This window comes from Cucurbita pepo, chromosome LG16 (genome assembly GCF_002806865.2).
Source record: "Cucurbita pepo subsp. pepo cultivar mu-cu-16 chromosome LG16, ASM280686v2, whole genome shotgun sequence".
Classification (NCBI taxonomy): Eukaryota; Viridiplantae; Streptophyta; class Magnoliopsida; order Cucurbitales; family Cucurbitaceae; genus Cucurbita; species Cucurbita pepo.
This window is the reverse complement of record NC_036653.1, coordinates 3,909,978-3,928,000: the sequence shown is the minus strand read 5'-3', so window position 1 is coordinate 3,928,000 and position 18,023 is coordinate 3,909,978. Positions and strand designations below refer to the sequence as shown.

Here is an 18,023-nt window from a genome sequence, read left to right as displayed (position 1 = left end):
TTTTTTTTTTTTTTTTTTCTTTTTTTTTTTTTTTTTTTCCTATTTGTGTCAGATACTTTTTGGATTCACACGTTGATTCGAACATTTAATCTCTTGATCAATAATACATACAAATCACCATAGTATGGGGTGGTGGCATAGTTGGCTAGCGTGTAGGTCGAGAGTTCAAGCCTCTCTCACCCCATTTGATCTTTTTTTTCCTATTTGTGTCAGATACTTTTTGGATTCACACGTTGAACATTTAAATCTCATCATATTAAGAGCTGGTGGTGCAGTTGGCTAGCACGTAGGTCTCATAGCTTTAGAGAGTTTGAGCCTCTCTCGCAGTTGGCTAGCACGTAGGTCTCATAGCTTTAGAGAGTTTGAGCCTCTCTCTCACCCCATTTGATCTTTTTTTTTTTTTTTCCTGTTTGTGTCAGTTACTTTTTGGATTCGCACGTTGATTCATCACCATAGTAAGGGGGGTGGTGGCGCAGTTGGCAGGTCAATACATACAAATCACCATAGTAAGGGGAAGAGTCTATCCTTCTGGAGAGTAAAAAAAGGTAGGAAATGGTCTAAAAATGTCAAACCGAACTCAAAACAAGCAGTTGAGGGACGGTTGGCATGCATGCCACGTGTGGAAGGTCGCGGCTGGACATTCGGGTTGGGCCTCAAGTGATGGGCAGGCGGGTCACAGATTGCCCAAAGTACGGAGGGATATGGGCTAGAAAGTTGCTAGGTCGAGATGCGGGACCAGACTAAAGGTGTGCGCGCTCATCTGAGCTACTAGTGTGGATGAGGGAGTAATCTATATGATCAATTTAAAGATCGTGACTCTCATTGAGTCCTATAATGAACACGAGCTAAATTGTAACTTAGCTCCTAAATTATTATCGATGCCACTAAGTATCTACACATATTAGAAGTGTATGAAAATTTTAAAGGGCATTGAGTGAAATTATTAAATATGAAGTCGTTGAGTTTAGAGAGTTATTTAGTATATCGAGCACGTTGTTAAATGTAATATATGAATTGATATATGATTATCGATTCAAATTATTTTATAATTAAATAATTAAAAGAAAAAGATTAGAAAAAAACCTTCGACGTAAATAAATTTGATAACTATTTACTTTTTAAACCCAATCTCACATTCGACGCCCCGTTGGCGCCGCCGCTGCACGCAACACGTCGCTCGCCGCTCGCAGAGCACTCGCCTGGTAGCTACCCTCCCTCTCCATCTTCAATCTTCACTCGGCTCTTCTTCCCTTACAGTCGCTGTCGCCTCTCCCAGCTCAGTGCCGCAGTCGCCGTTTTTCTCCACTCGTACTGCTGACGTCTTTTTATGCTCTGGCCTCCTGGTCTCTCTTCGCTTGGGTGAGGGCTGGCATTGTGTAGAAGTTTATCTGAGTTGAAGGACTACTGCAATGACCATCGATTGTCTCGTTCTTGGTAATCCTTTAGCTTTTTCTTATGTATTCTTTATCCAATTACGGTTTCCAACGTTGATTTTAGTCTTTATCGTCTTTTAGGCGCTGGGCAAGAAGTTGGGAAGAGTTGTGTGGTCGTCACAATCAATGGAAAGCGAATTATGTTTGATTGCGGCATGCATATGGGTTATCTAGACCATCGTCGATATCCTGATTTCTCTCGCATCTCTGCATCTCGCGATTACAATACTGTTCTCTCCTGTGTCATCATTACACACTTGTATGATGTTTTTTTGTTTGTTATAGTAATCGATAAATCTCTGTTACATTACATTACATTGCTTTGTTTTTATTTGTCTTTTCTTTGCTAATTTGCAGTCACCTGGACCATATAGGTGCTCTTCCATACTTCACCGAAGTTTGTGGCTATAATGGACCCATTTACATGACGGTACATATCATCTAATACACATGCTCATAGATGTTTGTCCTTTTGGTTTCACCATGGCCATGTTAGATTGTTTTTTGCATACAAAATGTTGTATGAAGTCATCCAAAAATAAATAAATAAAAATAAAAAAAAATAAAAAAAATAACACACGGATTATAGTCGGAGAATTCATATATAGCTTTCTTTCCTAGACCTAAATTCAGAGGTATAAAAAAACTTTGGAAGAAGAAGAGCTCACACAAAGTATGGTTGGAAAAATTTGAATCCATGTATAGCTTGCTTCCTTTGGCCTCGGTGCTGCCTTCTTTAGACCCTTCTTCTTTGCTTTCTTTAGGTTTCCAGCGTCCTTTCTCTGATAGAGAGGCGTTGGAAGTGGTAGGCCTTCTTTCTCTCTTTCAGGACGAGCATGTAATTCTAGGGAGTAGGGATGTTAGGATTTGGTCCCTTGATCCTTCTAAGGGCTTCACTTATCATTCTTTTTTCTCAAATTGTCTTCCCCATCTCCCCCTTGATGCCCTTGTTTGTTTTCTCCTCTCTCTCTCTGAAAGGTTAATATTCCAAGGAAGGTTGAGGTGTTTGTGTGGCAGGTTTTACATGGGTGAGTTAATACCATGGATCGCATGCAAAGACTCTGTTCTTATTGTTGGATGATGGAAGTCCCACATCGGCTAATTTAGGGAATGATCATGGGTTTATAAGTGAGGAATACTAATTCCATTGGTATGAGGCCTTTTGGGGAAGCCCAAAGCAAAGCCATGAGAGCTTAGGCTCAAAGTGGACAATATCATACCATTGTGGAGAGTTGTGTTCGTCTAACACTTATGTTTTATTCTCGCAATTGTGTATTCTCGGTAGGCATGAAGAAAACCTGGATCATTTTTCTTGGAATTTCCAATTTTCTGACCACCTTTGGAGTATTGGTCGAGTGCGATTGCTGTTTGTCTCAGGTGGAGGAGGTGCTTTTCAGTTCTACTTTTAGGGAGAAGGGTAAATTTTTTTGACATGCTAGCTTATTTGCTAGTTTTGAGTCTTTTGGATTGGGGGGAACAATGGAACTTTTAGGGAGGTGGAGAGGTCGGGTGAGGGTGTTTGCGAGGTGTCTAGGTTTAATGCATCATTGTGGGCGTTAGTCACTAGATCTTTTTGTAATCATGAGCTTGACATTGTTTCTTTTGGCTTTTTGGAATTATGAGCTTGGTATTGTTTTTTTAGATTGATGTAATTTTCTATAGTTACCTTTTTTTTTGTGTGCCCTTGTATATTCTTTCATCTCTCTAGGAAAGCGTGATTTGTTACCAAAAAAAAAACTTTAGACTCTTTAGTCCTATAATGAAGTTTATTGTCAATTTTGTTTTCTTACACGTTGATATGGGCATTGAAGCTCTCTTTACTTCCCTTTGGCCGCAGTATCCAACATTGGCTTTGGCTCCTTTAATGTTGGAGGACTACCGGAAAGTGATGGTTGACCGAAGGGGTGAAGCAGAGCAATTTAGTAATGATCATATTATGGAGTGCATGAAAAAAGGTAACTGAATTATGTCAAGTTCATAAGTAGTATGTAACTAGTCTCTCTTGGTTGGAAATGTGATTGTTTAGGTGACCAAAGTATAAGCATTATCTCTATTTTTTAAAACGGATGAAGCATCAAAGTGCTGTGATCCATTAGGAGGATGTTACACACGTCCATGTTGTTTATCTCTCATACAATGTAGATATTACAACTATGTTGTGATAATTACTTTGTTTCCTTCCATTTCCCATCCAATTTTGTGGGGTTCTAGGTGAACCTTCCCTTTTTTAACCCAGTGCCTTCACCAATGCCTTAGATACTATGTTCTCACAACTTTTTCCATCAATGATATTGTTACACACGTCATTACGTTGTATAGTTAGCTCTCTTTAGGGGTATGATTTATGTTCTTGGTTTACTTGGCGTGCTTTGTACCTTTTGTCTGATTCCAAATACTTTTGGATTTGGACATCTTGTGTACCTCTTATTTTTCATTTATTTCTATATTAAATGAAACTTGTTCCTTTTTTTTTTTTGCTTGTTTTCGTTCTACCTTACAAACACAGTGTAGAAGGAGAAACCTTTGACTGAATATGGAAAACTGCTATTTTATGAGATCCTTACCCTTCGTGTTTAACTAATTGTTCATCATTTGTGTTTGTACCCTTTTGCTTCATTTGATGATTGTTCTTGCTCAGATTGCGTTTTAGACTGCACTATTGATAGTTGTGTATGGCTTAACAATTAAGCTTCTGTGGGTACCTCTTATTTTTTTATTCATGTATTTGATGTACATCTTCAGTATATTAAGATTATCTGTCATTGATCTTGATTCACCTGCAGTTATACCTGTGGATTTGAAGCAGACTATACAGGTTGATGAAGATCTTCAAATTCGTGCTTACTATGCTGGACATGTAAGGCCTCGTTGATATATTTAGTATTCTTATTTTGCATCTCCTAGTTAGCTTCATTTAAAGCTGGCTGACAATCTTCCTCATCGGTGGTAGACATGTCCTATGCATTGTTGCTTAATTTCATCCTTGTTTCATTATTCAACTTGATTTTCATAATGTTATTAAGCTTCTCTCTCTCACTCTTTGTGTTTACGCAACAATATGTGCACTTATGTAAATGCTATAACAGTAACGATAGCAACCTTTATATTAAATTAGGTTGTTGGGGATTTTGTAACCTCCCTAGTCCTCTGGCCTTTAAACTGCATACACTGATTGGTTTTAATTCATCTCCTCCATATTAAAAGAAAGAAAGAAAGAATTGCAATGCACGAGCCTTGAAATTCTCCTGTATTTTCAATTTGAAACTTTTCAATGATGATATTATTTTTATTTTTCTCTGCTAATTTCCTCTTTTTTTGGTTTATTGTTTCCCNTTTTTTTTTTTTTTTTTTTTTTTTTTTTTTTTTTTTTTTTTTTTTTTTTTTTTTTTTAATACTTTTTCAGTTGGTAGGCAGATCTGGAAACTCAATGAACTCTTCCAAATAGAAAAAATTACATAATTCTGAAGTCTGTGCATTCTCTGGAATTCTATTTAGTTTCCTTAGAATATTTTTGTAGGTGAACGTGAATGCGCATGTTGGACATAGGGTATTTATTTCACAAAAAGTTAATAGACGTAAATGAGAGGGGTAACTTTGCTAAGGATGTATAGTAGTTTGAGTTTGACATATTGATATACCTAATTCTATCTGATGTGTCAAACAAATGGTAGTTTGAACGAAAAATTGTAACTTATTACTTGTATGTGCTTTTTAAATGGAATTTCTTTTGCATCGTATATGGGCATGCATGAATCCAGTAATTAGTTGCTTGCTGTGTGTATGCATCTCTTTATCAATCTACTATTTTGCAAATTGTGGAACCCCAAATTGTGTCGTACCTTTATCCCCAGTTTAAATATAATCCACAAGCAACTTATGCTTGAATTATCGCCCAGAGTTGTGAACTTAGTTCTAATATTGCTACGTCATTGTGCCTACTGTTTGTGCTTACTTGACTTATTCTCAAAGCTTTTTCTTGTTGCTTCCACGAACTTTGTCCATCAACACAACTGTAATGTGGAATGTGCATATTTACATTTTAATCATGTTCTTAAGGTTTTAGGAGCTGCCATGTTTTATGCTAAAGTTGGAGATGCTGCTATGGTATACACAGGAGACTATAATATGACACCTGATAGACACCTTGGAGCAGCTCAAATCGATCGAATGCAATTAGACCTTCTAATAACGGAGTAAGAAGTTCAAAGAACTATTTTACTTGTTATAGTGTTGGTTGTGCACCCTTTTAATCTTCAGCTATGAAAACAATTTCTTCCAACCCTTGATTTCTCTCTCTGTAAGGGGAAAGTTGTATCGTAACATTGAATCCATCATCTAACTTTGGCAAGAAAGTTATGGTTTCAATTTTTTGATCTTCTAAGCATAACTTAACTAGTTAAGATATTATATATCTATTTGGTTCGAATATCCACTCTCACGTTGTTGAACTCAGAAGATAGGGCAAAAGAACCATTTGTACTTAAAAGAGAACATGGGTAATGAAAATTTTAAATAATCCCTTAGGCACATAAAAAACAAGGAGTTAAATGACCATTAAAGAAAGAAGCATATTGTAATAAAATCATACACCTATGATTTATTTGCATGCTGTACATGAAAAAGAATGACGCTCATAATGAAGCAACATCAAATGGGTTGAGATTGGACATAAAATAAATGGGTTTTTATACTCCCATTATGTTGGGTTGTAAATGTATATTAAACTCAACTGGTCCTGATGTAGTCCATATCTCGAGGGGTGGATTTTTTTTTTTTTTATATATTTTATTTTATTTTACTTCTAGGCTTTTGTTTGTATTTTGTCAATGAATGGTTTAGTTAGTAGTTAATTGGGCATTAGTTTGACGGTTCAGAGTATTTTGAAGAACTAGCCGTTGCTTGTAGATTGTTTGTTAGATTTATAGCTGTTGGGGCTTGACTTGTAGAACTAAATTCTAGTTCCTTTTTTTCTTAAGTTGTCAACAAAAAGATGAAGATTTTTTTTTTCTATTTGCTTATGGTCTTCTAGTTAACATAGGAGAGTTTTCTGTTCCTGATGCCTTTTCATCCGTAATTCAGCATGTGTATTCACTGCAAAGTATTTCTATTTTTAATCTTCCAATGTTTGTCTTCCGCAGGTCTACATATGCAACAACAATCCGTGATTCCAAATACGGCCGTGAGAGAGAATTTCTTAAAGCTGTATGTATAAATTAATTTATTAAAATCATTAACCCAGATTTGCCTTTTCTGCACCTCTTTATATTTTTAATTATAAATCTGATATGTTTGTTTTTCATTCATTGTCATGCATACTGACCTAATAGTAATTCAGGAGCCAGGACATAATTAAAGTTTAGCGAAGTTGCTCATGTTCTAATACCAACTTGGCATATTGTTTGAATGAAATATTATCTGTCTCTCGTTTGAAGATTGCAAAATCTTCTATTCTGTTGTAGGTTTTATTTTGTGATGTTTCAGGACTGTAGGTTGGTTGATTCCTATACTGTGTTTATAGGTTATTACAACTTTTCAGATGATTATTTGTACAGGGTATTGCATGTGAGAATTGTAGCATCATAGTTTAGGACCCATGATATAAGATATAAACTGGTAATGAATGGCTATTGGGCATTGGTTAGTGACCTAAACCCATCATTAACTCTTAAGTTCCTTAATAGACACTGAATTATTTTATCTTAAAAAAATTCATAACGTTTAGCCATGAAAATGATTTGAAACAAGATATTTTTCCCGGATGATTTGGTATAGGTTCATAATTGTGTGGCTAGTGGAGGGAAGGTCCTTATTCCTACTTTTGCACTTGGACGGGCTCAGGTACTTTGCTAAATATTGTGTAGCTTTATATCTTTATCTGCAAGCTGCATCTTTCATGATTAATTCATGTTATGTAATACTGTTACAGTTATAAAATTTTCCATTATGCGCAGGAACTCTGTATCTTGTTGGATGACTATTGGGAGCGCATGAATCTAAAGATTCCAATATACTTTTCAGCAGGTGTCCTTTGAATAATAAGTTCTCATTTCATCCTTATACTAGTAGATATGTATTAATACATCTTAGGCAACTCTTCAGCTTCCAGTTTCCTTTTCATGATTTCCATCTGCCTTGTAAGTCCATGATCTGCTTTGATAATCTTCTGCCCACAATTTGCTGATAAAGTTAGATGCATGTTAGGCATTTATCGAGAACTGCAATTGCTGAGTTGCTATGAGTGATTATTGAGTGTTAGGGCGATTAGAGCATTTCGTGATGGGCTAATCCTTCTATTTGTCTCACAATTAATGGTGAGCATGGGTGATGAATTTATGTTGTCATTGAACTAGATTCAAGCTTGAGATACACTTGTTTGGTGAGTCCAAGCCATCTTTCAATGAGCAATGTGTTTCAAATCTTTATAAGCATTAAGCACTAATCAACTTGTCTGGATTATTCGAGTTGGCGATCTTTTTTCTTCTATAGATGAGGCATGTGGTGAGAGGAAAACCAGGCTGAATCAGATTTCAGCATCATCTCATAGACCACCGTGAGAAAGAGTTGATAATGATAGCTACTAAATACGTTTCTTTAAAGTTGTTAGGAATTGCTTTGTTTCATATACAGTTCTTCTCACTCTGTTGTTTCCTATAAGTATTGCTTTTCTCGACTTTTATGTTCTTGTGTTCATTTTTCTGCTTTCAGGTTTGACTGTTCAAGCTAATATGTACTATAAAATGCTCATCAGTTGGACCAGCCAGAAGGTTAAGGAGACATACACGACAAGGAATGCTTTTGACTTTAAGAATGGTATGTCATTCACATGTTTCATGTTTTCAGGATTGGAATCAATTGATGAACTGCAATAAAATAAATGTTATTATGTTGAGCATATTTGCTTACCAGGGAAGTGATGTGGGTACCCCTTTCAAAGTGGCAGCCTAGGTGGGAACATTTATCTGAGTATTGAGGCTTCTTACCTGAACAATGAATAAAAGGAGAGGACATTTAAATTGGAACCAGAGATGTTCATAGGGTGGGGGCCAAGGCCTCCGTCCCCGCCTCCTATTTTATTTCACATTCCCGCGAAATGTCTTATTTATTTTTGCGGGGATTGGGACGGGACTCCATGGGGGAAATTTTTCCCATCTTTTATATATATTGTTATTAAAAATATCCATTTCAAAGAATTTTTTAATGGATAGTTTTCCTTTTCCAACATAATTTATATTAAAAAATGAAAAACATCCTAATAAATCCAATAATATTTCATAGGCAAGATAATAATATAATAATATAATGTTTAATATAATTTCAATATTACAGCATAGTCTTTTACACTATATATATAATTTCCATCTCTGGCCCCGTTTAGCTAACAAGAAAACTTCTCTCCACTTCCTCTCCCACTTTCGGGTTAATTGGAAGAGATTGTTATGTCAAACTTACTTCCATTGCCCAAATCACTCATTTAAAATAATGATATTTGACAATAATGTAGAAGTTATTTTGAAAAAATCCAGACACTCTTATGTGATTCTAGAAGTAGTAGATAGGAGGTGATTTTGGTGGGTGATTGACTAGGAATCAGTTACAGGTATAATGGCTTTAGAAATCTGAAGTGAATTATTATTAAATGCCTTTTATAACATCACTTATAATTAAATCATGGTAACACTTATTCTAAAGTCACTTTTAACCACATAGCAAGTGTCATATTTTAACCACTGACAAACTTGCGTTACATTTTGCAGTTCAAAAGTTCGACCGTTCTATGATTGATGCTCCTGGGCCTTGTGTTCTCTTTGCTACACCAGGGATGATTAGTGGTGGGTTTTCTCTTGAGGTTTTTAAGCGCTGGGCACCTTCTAAATTGAATCTTATCACATTACCCGGGTATTGACTATGGCTACTCTCTTTTGACTGTCGCTTTGTATTCGTTAGTCAAGTATACTTTTGCAGGTTGGTTCTTTGACAAACCATAAAGTTGGATAACTTCTGTGACTGAGCTTTTCTTTCACTTTTGCAGCTCTTTTTTTTTTTTTTTTAATAATTATTCCAATTTTTGCTTATGTTCATAGTTTGTGTTTGGTCATGTTATGGTCTTTACTACATCCAAGCATAATGTGAAATTGCTATCTGAAAGCCATATTACTTAATCCCATGTAGGTATTGCGTGGCCGGAACTATTGGACACAAGTTAATGTCCGGAAAACCCACCAAAATTGATCTGGACAAGGACACCCAAATTGATGTGCAATGCCAGGCTAGTATCTATCAGCTTTACGTTGTTGTGTTTTCCTTTTTGAATATGATTTTTAGAATCGTTAATCCTCAGTTTCACTAGGCCTAAATTACATCTCGATTTGGATTTTAATGTTTCTTAGAGGTTCACTACTCAGTAGCTCTGGTTGATAGCCTTTTAAGACTGTTGTTTACCTTAGGGAAAACTAGGAATATAAAACAAACTTATAATGCATGGTGCTACGTGTCACAATCCGCGATGAGATTGTGCCTTGAGAAAGTCATCGAGAACGATGACTAATTTAAGTGGGGAAGAATGTCACAACCATACCATGAAGAAAGTAGGTTGTGACCCTCATGTGCAAACAAGACAAGGTGGCGACACGGTAGTGGTGCCCAAGTAGCCATGCGAGGGTCAAGACAAGACGAGTACCATGATGCGACCGAGGACGGTACATCATCTAACACACTATAGAGATGTGCATGAAAGATTAGCTAAGGCATAGGCAAGATAAAGACAACGATGTGACATGAGTGTTAGAGATAGGCTTGTTGAAGGGTTAGGTAGGGCCTCAAGCCTTAACCTCGAAAATCAAGNTGCTTTGTTTCATATACAGTTCTTCTCACTCTGTTGTTTCCTATAAGTATTGCTTTTCTCGACTTTTATGTTCTTGTGTTCATTTTTCTGCTTTCAGGTTTGACTGTTCAAGCTAATATGTACTATAAAATGCTCATCAGTTGGACCAGCCAGAAGGTTAAGGAGACATACACGACAAGGAATGCTTTTGACTTTAAGAATGGTATGTCATTCACATGTTTCATGTTTTCAGGATTGGAATCAATTGATGAACTGCAATAAAATAAATGTTATTATGTTGAGCATATTTGCTTACCAGGGAAGTGATGTGGGTACCCCTTTCAAAGTGGCAGCCTAGGTGGGAACATTTATCTGAGTATTGAGGCTTCTTACCTGAACAATGAATAAAAGGAGAGGACATTTAAATTGGAACCAGAGATGTTCATAGGGTGGGGGCCAAGGCCTCCGTCCCCGCCTCCTATTTTATTTCACATTCCCGCGAAATGTCTTATTTATTTTTGCGGGGATTGGGACGGGACTCCATGGGGGAAATTTTTCCCATCTTTTATATATATTGTTATTAAAAATATCCATTTCAAAGAATTTTTTAATGGATAGTTTTCCTTTTCCAACATAATTTATATTAAAAAATGAAAAACATCCTAATAAATCCAATAATATTTCATAGGCAAGATAATAATATAATAATATAATGTTTAATATAATTTCAATATTACAGCATAGTCTTTTACACTATATATATAATTTCCATCTCTGGCCCCGTTTAGCTAACAAGAAAACTTCTCTCCACTTCCTCTCCCACTTTCGGGTTAATTGGAAGAGATTGTTATGTCAAACTTACTTCCATTGCCCAAATCACTCATTTAAAATAATGATATTTGACAATAATGTAGAAGTTATTTTGAAAAAATCCAGACACTCTTATGTGATTCTAGAAGTAGTAGATAGGAGGTGATTTTGGTGGGTGATTGACTAGGAATCAGTTACAGGTATAATGGCTTTAGAAATCTGAAGTGAATTATTATTAAATGCCTTTTATAACATCACTTATAATTAAATCATGGTAACACTTATTCTAAAGTCACTTTTAACCACATAGCAAGTGTCATATTTTAACCACTGACAAACTTGCGTTACATTTTGCAGTTCAAAAGTTCGACCGTTCTATGATTGATGCTCCTGGGCCTTGTGTTCTCTTTGCTACACCAGGGATGATTAGTGGTGGGTTTTCTCTTGAGGTTTTTAAGCGCTGGGCACCTTCTAAATTGAATCTTATCACATTACCCGGGTATTGACTATGGCTACTCTCTTTTGACTGTCGCTTTGTATTCGTTAGTCAAGTATACTTTTGCAGGTTGGTTCTTTGACAAACCATAAAGTTGGATAACTTCTGTGACTGAGCTTTTCTTTCACTTTTGCAGCTCTTTTTTTTTTTTTTTTAATAATTATTCCAATTTTTGCTTATGTTCATAGTTTGTGTTTGGTCATGTTATGGTCTTTACTACATCCAAGCATAATGTGAAATTGCTATCTGAAAGCCATATTACTTAATCCCATGTAGGTATTGCGTGGCCGGAACTATTGGACACAAGTTAATGTCCGGAAAACCCACCAAAATTGATCTGGACAAGGACACCCAAATTGATGTGCAATGCCAGGCTAGTATCTATCAGCTTTACGTTGTTGTGTTTTCCTTTTTGAATATGATTTTTAGAATCGTTAATCCTCAGTTTCACTAGGCCTAAATTACATCTCGATTTGGATTTTAATGTTTCTTAGAGGTTCACTACTCAGTAGCTCTGGTTGATAGCCTTTTAAGACTGTTGTTTACCTTAGGGAAAACTAGGAATATAAAACAAACTTATAATGCATGGTGCTACGTGTCACAATCCGCGATGAGATTGTGCCTTGAGAAAGTCATCGAGAACGATGACTAATTTAAGTGGGGAAGAATGTCACAACCATACCATGAAGAAAGTAGGTTGTGACCCTCATGTGCAAACAAGACAAGGTGGCGACACGGTAGTGGTGCCCAAGTAGCCATGCGAGGGTCAAGACAAGACGAGTACCATGATGCGACCGAGGACGGTACATCATCTAACACACTATAGAGATGTGCATGAAAGATTAGCTAAGGCATAGGCAAGATAAAGACAACGATGTGACATGAGTGTTAGAGATAGGCTTGTTGAAGGGTTAGGTAGGGCCTCAAGCCTTAACCTCGAAAATCAAGGTTTCGAAGGGAATTTGGACATGCGGTTTTGGAGTCAAGTCTATCGATATGAAATATAAAAGTTTGCCCAATTTGGTGTCAATCCACTCAACACCGTATGCTGTTTACCACAATCATGTCTACACTCGCAAGATTGAAAATGTCTCAAAATATACTATAGGGGGAGACATGGTGTTAGCTCTCCACCACCTCTAAGCCCTGTGGCTTAAGCGAGCTACCTTGTGGCATATATGTATGTCATAGTGAGGGCGAGTGTTACAAGACTAGTGTCTCCGACAACTTCCTTTGAAATGGATTTTTTCAAGGACAATGTCGGACAGTACAGGTGTGCCAACATTGTGTCCTAGCCCATGTGTCGGAGGTTGGATTAGACACCTGTTATCCGGTACGAAGTTCGTAAACGATAGGACATGGACACAGGAGGGTTTAATGCCTCGATAGAACCCGGATGGATGGATGTTTGAGATGTCTTGATATTATGAATGACACGTCGACCCGTTCTTGATGGCATGATTGAGTGAGTTGTGATGGATTACGACACCATGTGGCTTGGGATGATGTCAAGACATATGGGTCATGTTAATTGGGAACCTAGAGGATGTGAGATGCGATGTTGCATTGAGAGACCTTGGCCTCGAGTAGAGGCAAGGTCGAGCCGAGTGACTTGGCCTAGTGTAGAGGCAAGTCGGTTGGGTCGCAGATGATTGAACACTCGCAGGCGGCGTGGGTGGCCGAACAAGCTTGGATTCTGCAACTTCGTGTTCGGTGGGCAAAGATAAACCTTGCCTAAGGTTCGACAAGCCTCAAAGCCAGACAAAAAACGAATATGGGGCTTAGGTTTTTATCAAGGTTGGTCGTGAGCTTGTCAAGATCTCGACAGTGCATGGTTGAAAAAGTACGACCATGATGGTTGGTATCGGAGCTACACTTTGTGTGTCTAATCGGACAAGATTGTCAGGAAGAAGAAACTGAGGGTCGAATGAAGGCATCACAAGCGTGTCAAGAGTGTCAGTGTCGACCGAGCAGTTCTATTGTCAAGGATCCTAAACAAATCATGGGTTGAAGCCAAGACTCCCCCAAGTCATTAGTACCGTGTGTTGATACCTTAGTAGGGGGAGTTCTACCCGTCAAAAAGATAAACCAAGCTCATTTGCTAAGGCTCGAGGTTTCAATTGGGCAGACAGATGAAATAGGTGTAACAAGTCGGTTCTTTCCAAAGAGCTATTTTCATGAGAGGAATAATGCTAATGGTTGCAAGGAAAGAAGTTGGAGAAGTTGGAGGTCAGTTGAGACATGCGCCACCCAAATGCCACGTTGTGCACAACGCAAGTCTTTATGGGGAAGACATTACTGCAAAGAGACAGGCAAGTTTGAGTGGGGAGAGCCCGAGAGAATGCGTTGCTCACCCAGTGTGAGTGCTCCAAGAAGTGAGCACAAGTGAATTCCGCCAACCCTTCTTGCATAAGGTGGGTGACTTCACAGCAGATGTCAAGATGAACATTTGTTCTAGTAGGAGCACTAGGCTGGATATGAAGGCAACAGAAGAATGAAGCTATGGGAAGACCGAGAGAAGTGAAGGTGGCCAAGAAAAGAGTTGGCTGAAGGGTAGTGCCAACAACCTAAAGGATTGTGTCAAAAAGCATGGACTTTGCTTCAATGAGGGATGTGACCACGACGAGGAAATGTTGTGGTTGGGCTTGCGAGCCCCACCTTGAGGGGTGCACCAATTTATGCGACTCAGAGACACGCAAGTTGAGGCAAAAGTGGCCATGATTGGGGCAAACACCCTCTAGTGGATCGGTGAGTGTCCCTGGCGAAGTTCGAAGGTAGGGCATCGTAAGCCCAGCTTCACCCATGCCATGGCAAGGAAAGCCCATAGTTTGTCTGGTGAGTGTCCCTGACCAAGCCGGAGATAGACGTCGTAAGAGCCAGCCTCACCCACAGCTATGCCAATATTGAATTGCAGTGTCGGCAGACACAAGTCTCAGTGGCGGAGTCCTAGATGGGAGAAAAAAAGAATAGGTCTGATAGTGGGATAGCCCATAGATAGTGTGCACAAGTTTTTCATATTCGATTTGAAGCATGTTTATTTCCGGCAAGTCAGTTAGCAAGCAGTCTAAACTCCGCTACCATGAGAGTTGGTACCACGAAGAGGAATGTCGTGGTTGGCTTGCGAGCCACACCCCATGGAGTTTACGGTTATGTGCTGCCTTTTTTTTAGAAGAGAGAATGTTTACATAGAGTACGCTCTCTAGAAGATTTGTTGTAGAGAGTATGCAGATTGGCCCAGAGAAGTGTCAAAGTTAAGTTGGGGCAAGTTCATCAAATAATTAACCAAAGAGAGTCGGGAAGTGTTGCCGCATGACAAAGATGAGTCGGAAGCATCAACTCGAATTTGTCCCCAAGCTGACCAAGAGGCATCAATAAGATAAGTATTATGACAAATGAGAAGTTAGATACTTAGTGAATTTATACTCATTTGAAGCACGATCTGTTCCAGCAGGTCAAGTCAGCAACCAGTCCAAAGTGGGGGGAGAATGTCACAATCCGCGATGGGATTGTGCTCCTAGAAAGTCATCGAAGACGATGACTAATTTAAGTGGGGGAGAATGTCACGACCATACTATGAAAAAAGTAGGTTGTGACCCTCACGTGTAGACAAGACAAGGTTAGGACACGATAGTGGCGCCCGATTGGCCACGCGAAGGCCGAGACAAGATGAGTGGCATGATGCGACCAAGGAGGACGGTCCATCATCTAACACACCATAGAGATGTGCATGAAAGATAAGTCGAGGCATAGGCAAGATAGAGGCAACGATGTCAACATGAGCGTCAAAGATAGGCTTGTTGAAGGGTCGGGTAGGGCCTGAGCCTTAAACTTGAAAGACGGGGTTTCGAAGGGAATTTTCACATGCGGTTTTGGAGTCAAGTCTGTCCCTATGAAAGCTCACCAAATTTGGTGTCAATCCACCGAACAAACTCTCCATGATACCTTATGCCCGTTCGCCAAAATTATGTCTTACTCACACCAAATTGAAAATGTCTCAAAATGTACTAGGTGGGGAGGCATGGTGTCAACTTTCCAAACCAGGTTATTTGGATGCATCTTATTTGGGCTTTCTTATGGACAATCGCCTCTTCGATTAAAAGGGAAGCATTTCACTGTAAATCCGGAAACATTATTGGTACTTTGAGTTCAAAACGAAACATACGCAAATGAACACCGTTAAAGTTGACCTGGATGAACTTCTTTTTTTCTTTTATTGTGTATATATATATATATATATATATATATATAAATTTTTAGTCCTGTAATCATTCTATTAAATGTTCCTGACTATATATCACTATGTTTCATCCCAGATTCACCAACTGGCATTCAGCCCACATACTGATTCCAAAGGAATCATGGATCTTGTGAAGTTCCTTAGTCCCAAGCACGTGATACTTGTACATGGAGAGAAGCCTAAAATGGTTACTTTAAAGGAGAGGATTCATTCAGAACTGGGAATCCCATGTCATGATCCTGCAAATAACGAGACTGTATCCATTTCTTCAACTCTTTCTATCAAAGCAGAATCCTCAAGCACGTTTATTCAGAGTTGTTCAACTCCCAATTTCAAATTTTTGAAAAGAAACTTGAATGATAAGATTAATTCAAAAGAGTTAAGTTCGAAAGAAGGAGGAACTTCAAGCATGTTTATACGCAGACGCTCGAATCCCCATGTCAAGCATTTGAATAGAAATCTTGACGAAAAGTTTGATTCTAGTTTAAGTTGTGGTCCAGAGATAGAGGTAAGTGATGATAGAGTGAATGAAGGGATCTTGGTGATGGAAAAAGGTAAAAAAACAAAGGTGGTACACCAGGATGAACTATTACTTCTCTTGGGAGAACAAGAGCATGAGGTTAGGTTTGCTAACTGTAGTCCTATATATTTTGGAAGCTTAGATGATACCCATGTCATAGTTTGCATATCTAGAAAATCTTTATGGCTTTCCCAGCTATCTTCAAAGCTTTCAAGTGAACTTTCAGACAGGAATGTTCAAAATTTTGGGGAGTATCTTCAAGTTGAATCATTTACACTGTCCATTTGCTCAAAGGAAAGTTGCCCTTACCGAACTACAAACAGAATTGAAAATGAATCTGCTGCAGCATTCTATTGCTGTAGTTGGCTAGTCGCAGATGAAGTCCTCGCATGGCAAATCATTTCCATCTTGGAGAAGCATGATCTCAGTTCAACATGAAGGGGCCTATTATGCATGGTTTCCTTACATAATTAACATGGAAGCTGTAATTCTACATGAGGTTAGCTCAATTGATGACTTGTTTGACAAAGGAAATGATTTGCTTATCACGAGTACTCGGGGTTGATGTTCATGTTCATAGTCGTATACCAAATCTGGAGGTTTAAGTTACGAATCATTGGTTCTGAAAGATTTGAATATGGTTGAAACTGGCATCGATGTTAATAGGTTTTTTTTTTTTTGTTTATTTGCTCTATAGTCCCATTGCCTATGAAGAGTTCATAGTTTGTATTTCCGTTATATTTCTAGCTAGGTGTACAGACAAAATGTATGGGAGTAGTCGTGTCGACGTCTGGTCAAATGAAAAATTACCGAACGTCTAGCATTCCATGAAAGATTTTCTTAGACAATGGAAATGGAATATGGGCTGCTTCAAACTCATTTTCATAGAAGACTTAGATGAAAAGAATGTTGAAAACCTAAGAACTAGGTACCTACCCTTTCTAGAAGGCTTTTATTCTTTTCTCCCAACTAGTTGCAAGTTCAAAATCTCTTCCCTTTCTTTGTGATGAACAATTTGAAAGAAAAAAAAAATATGATTATTTGAAACACAAATGACTTTATAAAGACTTTGAATACTAATTTGTGAGAAAAGTATTCATTTAGAGAAAGCCACCATGTTTTGCTTTTCTAGAAGAAGCAATCATTGTCCTTTGGAGTCTTAGTTGGCGCTTTACTTTTTCTAATAGGTTGTGTTTGCACCTAATTAGCATATGTATGAACACCTCTGTAAGGATATATGAATGAGTCTGTTTCGAAAATAAGATGACTGAAAAAGACTTAAATGATATGAAAGTTACTACCTATATCAATATAAGGTATACTTTTTTTATGGCTCAAATCACGGGAACTTGAATAAACTATGATTAATGAGAAAGCGAAAATTCAATGATGTCTATATTTAATTTACCCATTTCTTAAATTGTGTCTGACCTTTTCGTATTTTAAGATTGGAATCATTCTTCGATAGCTTATTTGAAAAGTTCTTCGGACTTCATTCAAAGTCTCAATACGAACCTTATCCCATACTATTTGATATAATTGATCCCGTGATCAACTTGCGAAATTTTCAGTCAAAGTAAACTTAGTTCAATAACAATAATTAAGAAATTGTTGAACTAAAAAAAAGTTTTTGATTATTTGTTAGTCATGTAAATTGAAACCAAATGATAAGGAATCCACCCAAGGAAAAGTAAAATTTAGATTAT

At 37.8% G+C, this 18,023-nt stretch overlaps 1 protein-coding gene across 1 annotated transcript; it reads left to right on the top strand.

Moving 5' to 3' along the window:
* The first annotated feature begins 1,143 nt into the window (after positions 1–1,143).
* On the top strand, positions 1,144–17,024 carry LOC111777883 (cleavage and polyadenylation specificity factor subunit 3-II). The gene is made up of 13 exons (XM_023657614.1): positions 1,144–1,434; positions 1,515–1,692; positions 1,791–1,863; positions 3,271–3,388; positions 4,217–4,290; positions 5,490–5,626; positions 6,572–6,635; positions 7,206–7,271; positions 7,385–7,454; positions 8,139–8,243; positions 9,188–9,329; positions 9,603–9,699; positions 15,874–17,024. Exons 1-13 carry the CDS (start codon positions 1,410–1,412, stop codon positions 16,753–16,755), a joined length of 2,031 nt encoding a protein of 676 aa, XP_023513382.1. The 5' UTR covers positions 1,144–1,409; the 3' UTR covers positions 16,756–17,024.
* Positions 17,025–18,023: the final 999 nt, after the last annotated feature.

Coding starts and splice junctions, on each gene's coding strand:
- LOC111777883 (XM_023657614.1), top strand. CDS start 1,410: ATGACCATCGATTGTCTCGTTCTTG. Junction 5,627..6,571: donor TTAGACCTTCTAATAACGGA/GTAAGAAGTTCA, acceptor TGTCTTCCGCAG/GTCTACATATGCAACAACAA. Junction 9,330..9,602: donor AATCTTATCACATTACCCGG/GTATTGACTATG, acceptor AATCCCATGTAG/GTATTGCGTGGCCGGAACTA.